Here is a 10,580-nt window from a genome sequence, read left to right on the forward strand (position 1 = left end):
AATACAGCAAAAATCAAGCAAACCTAAGATAACTCAAGTAGTTCAAAGTTGACCACACAAAATGGTAGTAGATATATTGGTTGGTGTAGTAGGATAGACAGCAGCAAAATTGGTAGAGCATCTGGGGCATCTGGAAAGTAGAATTATGTCATAGGAGCAAAGTATCCAAAACAGTCTGGGAGGAACATTAGGGTCAGGTCAAAATCAGAACCCCTTTGAACAGTGTCTTTAAGCTGGCACTCCTTGTCATTCTTTTTCTACAAAGAAACTTCATGGTCGTCAAGTTCTTCAAAGAGCTAATCATGTTCGTTGTTGAATAGTCTTATTGCTTGAGCCAACCTATGTAGTTCCTATTAACCAGTCCAAGAATAAACCTTCAACATTAGTACTGAGTTGATTGGATTGAAAAGCATTTCCATCCAATCAAATGTACCACAATCATAGACTCTGAATAGTGTCCAAAAAGCACACTTCACTTTTGTATGTTCACTTTAGAGGATAGACTTCCAACTTATCAGCTCCCCTCGTTGCCTTTGTGTTATCTTCCAAACCCTTCGAGCACTTGGGCATGCTACAAAGAGGTGAAAGATGTATTCTTTGTGACCAAGACAACGTTTGCATTGCCCATCCCCCTTGCCAATTTTTTAGTTTATGGCATTTGTCCACATAGCATTGTGTAATATCAACCAAAGTAGCATGGACCTTTTTTCTCGGATCTCTTTAGTCCAAATTCTAACAAATCTAACCTTCTAGCATACATGGTTGTTCTCCAGTTTCCACTTACCATTCAGCACCCACAAGATATGCACCGCATTTTAGAGAGGGCTGGTCTAAGGAGACGGGTCATGACTTAAGGAAAATTGAGTGCCACGTTCCAAGATTATCCCCATTAGTGTGTTTTAAGGATTGCATTTGTATATTCATAAGTGAACCTGGGGTAGGATGTCTCAATGTTAAAAGAGGATTTCTACAGAGCAAATAGTGTTGCGCATAGCCTCGTGTTAATTATGCTTACGCTCATGATGATCAATATTGACCCGAGAAGGCGTATGATCACATTAGCAGGGAGTTCTAGAAAAATTGGGGTTCAAGAGTGGCTGTGTCAATCATCCGCACGCTTCTCTCTAATTCTTCTGCATCATTGTCTTTGAATGGGTACTTATATCATAGTTTTGATTTGAGGTGCTCTATCCGGCAAGGATGCCCAATTGTCCCTTTGATTTTGCTATCATTATGGAACCGTTACTAGTGCAGATTGAGCTTGCTCAGTCTAAAGGATGTATCAAAGGTCTTCAACTGCCAGAGAGGAGCTTTCATTGCACACAATTTTTTTATTATGACAATAGCAATTTACTAGAGGCCGAGCCTAAGTCGATTCATGCATTACCACATCTGTATGAAGAATTTTAATTAGCGTCAGGCCAAGGATTAATAAAGCTAAAACTACGACAATTTGGATTGGTTGAAATAGTTGTCCCAATTGGACTAATTGATTTCAATTCAGGCGGGTGCAAGTGGGAGAGGTGATCCAATATTTGTATGCCCCATTGGGCTTCAGATTACTCTACAGCAAAGATCCACATGGCTTTTAAAGAAAATTGAGGACAAGTTTTGCAAATGGAAGCATAAAAATCTTTCATTTCAAGGTCAATTAATAGTGGTGGATATACTATCCTCTACTTTAGTATATGTTTGTTCAATTACATCTTTTTTGAAATCGCCACTTGCTAAAGTGGAGAAAATCATTCATGACTTTTTGTGGCAACAGCAGTAGCATAATAATGGTTAACAATTACACTCTCAAAGCAAGCTGGAGGTTTGGGTTTGGAAGACCTCAAACGTAAATCAAGAAGGTTGTGTGCCAAGTGGGTAACTAAGATTGACTCTATTCAACTAATGGCAGTAATAACTAGGTGGTGGATTACCATGAGTGGTGTTGTGCCTTTTGAAGGGGACCATATCAGTTGGTAGGTTTTTCTTTCTATGAGGGAAGTTTTAAGCTAGCTGAGTCTGAATTGGTAAGGCAGCTAATATGCTTTGGAAAGATAAAGTTAGCACAAGCTGAATGGAGAGAAGGAAGATCGTTGACCGGATTTGGCTATCAAAACATTGATTCACTAATAATGTTCCACTAATTATTAAGAGAATGGTAGCCTATCTAGGTTTATGTACAAGAAGGGGCTTAGACATTGATAATCCATCAGATAGTAGTAGACAAATTTTGGTTTGACATATCAAAAATAGATAACAAATTTAAAGCTACCACAAAGGGGATTTTCTTTAAGTTGGAATGGCCAACAAGTGCTAGGTAAAAAGACATGGGAATAACTGGATGGGTTATTCTAAGGAGAGGCAAACAAGTGCTGTAATTACCTTTTTGCTTTTACTCGAATAATGTAAGGTGTCCCTTTTTCGCCCAAAATGGAAAATTTTCAAGCCAAAATAGCTTCATGATCAAGAGAGAGACCGGTAGGTTTATTTGGGGAGGGGGGCAGAAAGAGAATATAATTCATTAGATTTGGAGTTTATCCGATTTGGAGTTTATCCCATCAGAAAAGCAGCACTACTAAGTGCTATGCAAAAGGTGCTCTAAAATATAGGCCGTTTCAATTTCTCTCTCCTCTCAGCTTGTAGCCATTGAGTTTAGAAATTGACGAAGATGGAAAAATCTCAGAAGGAAATTCAAAGATTTGCCTAGATGCATACACCAAAGGGTTTGGAAATCATTACTCATACAAAATTGATGAATCAATGAATCCAGCCTCATCTTGACTCTCCAGTGTTAAAATATAGTCTCCCTCACTCTCCCTCTTCAACTAGAAGTGATTGACTCATCAAGATCCAAATATATAAACTTTAAAATTAAGTTTATTCAGTATTCTCACTCATATGTAGCCCTCATTCACGAGAACTCAAAAAGTTCATAAGAATTCAGTATATCCTTTCAAAATCCATGGTCATAGAGATTTAACAAAATGGAGGGGGGACAGGACCGAGGGGCAGGGCGAGGGGGAGGAGAGAGAGAGAGAGAGAGAGAGAGAGAGAGACTGCATTTCATCAAAACATAGCAAACAAAAAACGAATATACCAAACAAAGAAGGTTTACAATATAGTGCTTGTATTCCCTTCAGCACCAAAGCATGAAGTCCCCTCTACACAGAAGCATAGAAAAAACTAGAATACAACAAAGCCTCCAACCAAAACAAAAAACAAAAAAAAACAAAAACAAAAACCAGTTGCAAATTCCATTTTTTACATTAACAAACCATTCTAAGGAATGATAGCCTGTTTTGATACTCAAGGCAAGAGACCTCCATAGGTTCCCATTAAACAGCTCAACCTCTGGGATGGAAATTACACCTGGTGTCAATCAGAATTTTCCAGTTCCCCCATCCCTTGCCTTTTATCAGCTTCAGAGCTCGTGCCTGGTGATTATTGCGCAAATAAATTCGGATGAATAAAATTAGATATACACAGTATCCCCAGCATTCTGTAAACCAATAAAGAATCTTCAATATTACTGCCCAATACCCTCGGATCTGTTGGCCCAACTGCTATCACATGACATGCCAAAACCACATCATTCAACTGTCAAACCACGACTTGACAAGGGCCAAGGTCTCTGACAATAATACTTCTCTCCAGGCAATAGACCAACATTCAGAGGCAGGTCATCTAGACATTCTTATCTACACAAGCCCCTTTGCCCAATACTCGGTCCCTCCCTCCCCCCCAAAAAAACATCTCCTAACATCCTAGGCAGTGACAGGAACCTTCCAAGACCTTGTAACATTGGACAAGAGACCACTCTCCTGAAGTATCTCCCCTGTTTGCAAGCCATATGCTAATCGCATTGCAGACCACAAACTTGCAGATCAGGCCCTTGCTGTTTTGGTAAGAATGGGTTGATCCTTACCCAAAGAAGGGAAAAGATGGAAGCAAGCAGGATAGACCATACTACTACAATAGTTGGTGTCCGGTTTTGTCGCCCCATTAGTCCCTTCAAAAATGGATACAAGTGCAGTATTACCCAGAGGGCAAAAAACAATTTCCCAAACAGAGGACCCCATGACTGATAACCATTATTTATGGCATCAGAGATACCTGCCACTATGCCAACCATGTTCATGATAAGGAGAGTTGTGGGAGGAATCAAAAGAGTCGTCCATTTAAATGCATATAGGTCTCCAAATTCATCATTGTCATCTGTAGCCTTTGATGTCACCGTAAAGCTTGTGTCAATGCCTGCCAAAACTTTCAACAACCCTTGAAATAAGGCAAATAGATGAGCTGAAACGCCTCCAATAACCCAGAACTGCTCGTTCCTCCACCACTCATCAATTCCGACACCACTCCACCGCATCTCAAGAATACCAGTTGCAAAGATAGAGAGAAAGAGGGAAATGAACCAAAGGCTGGCAAAGCTGCTAATCTGGAATATACCAAGAGGATAACCAGTGTAAGATTGAAGTCTCGAGGACTGAAAAACTCTTTAAAAAAGACCACAGACCATGCACCCACCCAAATACAGGACTGGTTTAAAGCTTGAAAACAATCCAAATATATAAAGATTAACATGAAGCAAAACCAAGAAAGATTAGCCTTTTGAGACTAATTTTCCACTAAGTGATCGAACACAACATGTAATGATGAAGAGATGGAAGCATAGAGGCACAAACATCAGAGAGTTCTTATTTGTGTAACTCAAACAATTATCAGACAACAAGAGAGCAGAATATGTACCGTTGGGACAATAAACTTCCCAGTGAGCAAGCAGATTGCTGGAAGAGCACAATAGGCGACAAGGGGTACCGATGTCAATGGATAGACAATGGTGTTGATGTAAGCAAATCTCTCTAGCCATTTCAAGCCACCTCCATAGCCATACCATATAGGACAATGCCTGCTGAACAGAATCTCCACAGAACCAAGTGCCCAGCGAAGCACCTGATTGAGTCGATCTGTGAGATTGATTGGAGCAGACCCTTTGAAGGCAGGTCTGCGTGGCATGCAATAAATCGATCTCCAACCACGAACGTGCATCTTGAAACCTGTGAGAATATCTTCCGTCACCGATCCATAGATCCATCCCACCTGCAGAACAAGACATAAGCTATCTCAAGACATCCATTTCCTGAAACATTACAGCATGGCAACAGTTACTTTGAAGTTCACTGACTGCTCACCTCTTTACCCCAGTCAGTTTTGTCTTCATAGCCACAACTGATTACATGTATGGCTTCTTTCAAGAGAGAAGCAGGACTGGCATTATCTGGGACACCCCCATTTTCCAGAAAGGTTGATGCGACGAAGACAGGTGACTGCCCAAATTTCTTCTCAAAATTCTTCTGAGACATCAGAGAAGTTTTCTCACTATCAAACCCTGCAGAAACACGAACATCAGGATTAATTTAGAGCGAGTTTGGTAGCATACAGATAATGGGAAGTTTGGGATGGGAGCTGACCCTCTACTCCCTCCTCAATGTCTTCCAAGTTGTTGAAGATAGGCACAGTTGACTCGTTCTTCTTTTTGAACCACCTCCTCTTCTTTTCCGTTTTAGGCTTGGATTTTGATTTCTTGCCCTTCTTACGAGATCCACAACACCAGCTTGAGCAGCAATTGCATGTCCTTCCTTGCCTCTTCTCCTTCTTAGGGGCATCATAAGCATACAAGGCCTGTCTTCTAAACACACAACCAGTACCCACATAAACAGGACCCTGGATTCCATCCAAACCTTTCAAGTTGATCTGCACAATCACAAGAGAGTGATAGGATTGACTTCCAGGTACAAGGCACCTCTATGCTGATGTAAAGGACAAGCATAATGGCCTTCGTTAAGGACCAGTTCAAAGCAATTGATGAAAGACAATTGAGCAGGAAGAGGGTCATACATCAAAGAATACTGTGTTGTTGTTGGCATAACGGTCATGCCTATCAATCCCATCAAATCTTTGAGGAAACTGCACATAGCAAACCCTTTTGCCAAGAAGTGGATCCATCATAAAACACATTGCTTCTCGGAGAGCTTTGCTGTTGTTGATGTAGTGGTCACAATCCAAATTTAAAACGTATGGCGCATTTGAAAGGACAGCGGAAACCCGAATCTGCAAGATGTGTACACTAGTATTAGATCAGTCAATGCAGACTGAAGCTTTCTGGAACATCCCCTTCTGCAGCATGGGCCCTTACCAAGGAATTCATGGCACCTGCTTTTTTGTGATGATTGTACCCAGGCCTTTTCTCGCGAGAAACATATACTAGACGTGGAAGAGCATTTCCATCAGTGTCATGGCCCCCTGTTTGACCCAAGAAGACCTGCACAGCATACAAAAGATGTGGTAGCATCACCCAGATGGCGTCCCTTCAGAAGAACTATGACAAGCACCTGCCAGCAAGACTTTGTTCTTGGGCTTATTCTCTCACCTGAATCATTCCTGGATGATCACGGACATTGTTTCCAGGCCAAGGAGTGCCGTCTTGCATTGTCCAGCCCTCCTCAGGAACTTTATGAGCTTTTGCCACCAATGCGTTCATTCTAACTTTGTACTCTTCATATTCCCTCTGAAAATCGTACATGGACTAACATGAGAATACTTTTTGAATCTTACCATCTTGCTATTTATTATTTGGTTGCTTTGCAGCACATGCTTGAGTCAGCAAGCCGACGGAAGTACATCTCTTGCAGTCTATTCTTACCTTCATTGCTCTACGCTCTCTTACAAAAGAAGGATGAACCTTGTCCTTTAAGTAGTCAATTTTCTGGGCAAAATACATCTCGGGGGCACGAGGTTCTACACTGTATTTCTTGCAAAAGGGAACCCAGCGCCTGGCAAACTCAGATGTCTCTGACAGAGCCTCAAATGTAAGCATGGCTGCTCCATCATCTGATAGGTAGCAAGTCACCTTATCGACAGGATAATCGACAGCCAGGATGGACAAGATTGTGTTTCCAGTTACCAGGGGAGGCTCCTTCATGGGATCCACTGTACTCACGTAAATATCAACGGCCCCCAGCTGTGACGGAAACCCTTCTTTCTCATACCTGATGGAATGTTCAATGAAGACTCTTAGATGCACCACACATAGCATTCCAAACAAAGATTTTGTGAACTATGACCATTTCTTTATATGTGAGAGAGAGAGAGTGTGTGTGTGTGGACTTCACAAAAGTGCGTGTGTGCGCGCGCGCATGTGTGTGTGTGTGTGTGAGAGAGAGAGAGAGAGAAGAGAGGGACCACGTGCAAGATAGCCACGATACAGAGGAGAATGCAGGAATTTCAATCACCTCAAAGAGAGCCGATCCAGATATGTCTCTCGGCTGATAGGAAGCCACTTTGGAAATTGATCTAAAATCCAAGAGAGGGCAAACCAGATTTCACATATGACAGATACAAGCCAAAGAGCAAAGGCATCCGGTACAGGATTCAATATCCGATAGCGCAGGAAGAAGCATAGCACCACCAGTCGAATAACAATTATCATCCTGTATGGATTGATCCGAGCAGACGGAATTGGAACTTTCCGAGATAATGGCTGCCTTGCCTCATCCATCCTGGAGAAAAGAGGACACGGCAGATAATTGATTGGTATTCATACGAGAAATACACGCGGCCAATAGACACAAAGTGAAGTCTCGACCACCACAGATGAACATGAACAACAGATTGCCCACATAAGCTATCGAACTAAATTCTGCAGACTTACACAGGCAGATCAGGACCCTCTCCATCGTCCGCATCGTCTCCCCCTTTGCCTCCAGCTAAAGCCTGGCTTCCATCAGTCCTCATCACCTGCAGCTTTTCTTGCCTAGACTTCCAGTTCTCCACTCTATCCTTCCAAGTGACGCTCCCAAAGCCATACGCAGCCAAGTCCTTGCTTGGATCCAGAGGTCGTGGTTGAACTGCGAATGATAAGCTAAGACTTGAATATGGTCCAATCTACAAGAACTGTGCTCTTTGTTGCAGAGGCAAGGAATGTTAATGCCCATACCTGGGAGGTTCGACTCTAAATAAGGAAGGGGATGAATTCTTTTCCCCCCACCTCCCAAGTACGGAGGAACCACCAGTGCATGTTGCTCCGGTGGAATTCCAAGGGGATCCCCAACAGTCTGACAAACAGATAAAAGAATACAACGAATGCTAATGAAAACAACGTGCAAGAAAGTCTTCACAACGGATCACATCTAAAACTGAGAACTACTTTGTGACAACGTCTCAGGTGGAATGACGAGCGTTGGAAAGCTTACAGTTGGCCCGTTAGTGAGAAGCGGAACCGTAGGTGGCATTGTCTGCATCCTGTGAGGCATTTCATCGTCAGTAGCACGTCCATAGCTCATATGCCCTTGAAGCATGGCCTCTGCAACATGAAGTCTTTCCTGTTTGTGAAAATGAGCATAATCGAATTCATTTTCCAGATCATCTACACCCTCTTCCTCTTCGTCGCCTTCGACCCTTGCGCTCCCTGGCATTTCACGCACCAGCATCAGCTTAGAGAAAAAGCCGTCTCTTACGAAAGAGTGAAACCAAGGTACATTATATGAAGTCTGAGAAGTTGCGAACATTTCGACTCTGGGCACACAATGCCCACTGTGAAAGCCTCTACTGGCTAGATCTATCGTGTTAAGAAAAATTCAGCGAGTCAATAGGGGAAACATACCTCTGAGCCGTTTGTATCTCGTCTTGCACTGGGGACAGGACTGATTCCCCTCTTTACGTTCATACTCGTAACAGGATCGGCAAACAGGGAAGGCGCATTCGTTGCAGGCAACGAAAAGTTCACCGTCCAATGTGAGCCCGACATCATCACCGCAAATTTGACAGACCTGGTCGCTTAAACGGGAAAGAGGTTTGCGCTGCACGGAAGGGAAGAGAGAAGCGTAAAGAAGGTTAGTGGACCTGGAAGCTGATGAAGCCGTAGAAGCAGCATTCATGCAAACAATAAGTCGCGGCAAGAAGTTAAACAAAAGGTTCCAGTTGATGGTGAGATCGGAGCAAGAGGAACTCGTTCAATGACGGCGAGAGCAAGCACGGAAGCTGGCTGCAGAGCTGCAGCAGCGGCCATGCAAGAGGCAGAGGAAGGATCCAAGGGATCCACATTGTGCGGGGAGAGGGAGGGGGAGGGGAGAAGTCTTACGCCGACACTGTCGGGACCGATGACAACGAGCTCGTTACGGTTATGAGATCCGGCGACGAGACCTGCGTTGGCCTCCATAGGACGTGAGGGGGGGGGGGGGGGGGGGTGAGAGGGGGGGGATCAGGCAATCAGAGGAGGAGGAGGAAGGAGGAGCGAAGGAGAGGCATTCCGGCAGGGCAGGGGAGGGGGGATAGAAAGCTGCAATGCGAGAGGGGGGAGTATTGTATGCATTGTCAGGGGTCTCACAGGTGTTGACAGGCGATGGAAGGTGGTGCAGTAGGGTGCTGCTGCGAGCACACGCAAAGAGAGAGAGAGCGCAAAGAGACGGGACCCGCAGAGAGCGACAAGGCAACAAAAGCGGAAGGCCCGTCGGTGGGTGACCGAGTGGGACATAAAAAAGCAACGCATTTCTTTGTGGACGGGCCGTCCGACATGTAGCCGGACGGGCAGCGGAGGCCACTGTGCGCCAAAGTATCTCTTCTCTGCTCTTCTGCTCTTGTTTGGTGGGGCTGGGAGTGGAGTCGGGATGGATGCTTGCCGAATCTCTGTGTATCCCCCCGCCAACGACAATATATATTTAATTACGTTTATTATTGCCCCAAACAGCGCGCCAGCAAGGACTACCGTGCACCGTGGACGTCGGTGCCCTCCAAATCATCCACTCTTCATCTCCCTCTCCTACACGACTTAGCAACACCACCCCTCGTAGCCAAGCAAGCACTCCGTGCTGGACCGTTAAATTTTGAATGCTTACATCATGCAAGTTTTTAGCTTTCTTCCCTTGGTAACCCAACCTTCCAATCTCAACCTCAACCCTTAGGTGTTTTACAAACTGCCCCACAATGGGCATGCCCCTAGATCATGGACAAGCCAAGCCACCCACAATTGAGAGCCATTCTTTTTTCTTTTTCTTTTTTTCCCTTTTTTCAAAAGATAGCCAAGATGAATTCAATGCACCATGGGCAAGTATAGTCGTCCATAAACACCCTTATAGCTAACATGCAAGATTCTAAGCTTTGAAAACTACGTACCCAAAATTTTAGCCTTTAATTTTAACTCAAGCTCATTATTAATCTCAAATTAGGCGAGGAAAGGCCTACCCACATGACCCATTCCGATTAATCAACCTCAAACCTTATCTTGATGTACTAGATCAATGGAAGAACATTCTCTAAACCTGGACATAATGACCCAAATTTCTTACCAATCCACCCTGGAATAGTGTTGTCTATAAGGGATGTAAGTCTTAGTATGCAACTATGTATCTTGATTAACGTTAGTATCAACCTTGTGTGTCCACTATGGAAGGCACGATGTAATAACAATGTTCCATTTGTCCAAAATTTTAGGAGAGCTAAGAAATCTTAACTCTCGTGTGAAAATCAATACCTTTTGTTTCACACAAATAGAGGCATAGCAATTGTTGGCAAAGGTGGAAATCATGAAT

General features: G+C 43.6%; 1 protein-coding gene across 1 annotated transcript; it reads right to left on the reverse strand.

Annotated features, from left to right (window-relative positions):
• Positions 1-3,065: 3,065 nt before the first annotated feature.
• On the reverse strand, positions 3,066-9,398 carry LOC147894791 (putative cellulose synthase A catalytic subunit 5 [UDP-forming]). The gene is made up of 14 exons (XM_087385414.1): positions 9,134-9,398; positions 8,657-8,852; positions 8,247-8,461; positions 7,991-8,108; positions 7,706-7,901; positions 7,287-7,553; positions 6,698-7,043; positions 6,425-6,562; positions 6,191-6,316; positions 5,893-6,105; positions 5,466-5,748; positions 5,187-5,383; positions 4,744-5,094; positions 3,066-4,432 (listed from the first exon to the last, which is right to left on the reverse strand). The coding sequence occupies exons 1-14, from the start codon at positions 9,209-9,211 to the stop codon at positions 3,845-3,847; spliced, it is 3,312 nt and encodes a 1,103-aa protein (XP_087241540.1). The 5' UTR covers positions 9,212-9,398; the 3' UTR covers positions 3,066-3,844.
• Positions 9,399-10,580: the final 1,182 nt, after the last annotated feature.

The sequence above is a fragment of the Dipteris shenzhenensis genome, chromosome 14, assembly GCF_047967505.1.
Source record: "Dipteris shenzhenensis isolate YYH24624 ecotype China chromosome 14, Dip_SZ_1.0, whole genome shotgun sequence".
Classification (NCBI taxonomy): domain Eukaryota; kingdom Viridiplantae; phylum Streptophyta; class Polypodiopsida; order Gleicheniales; family Dipteridaceae; genus Dipteris; species Dipteris shenzhenensis.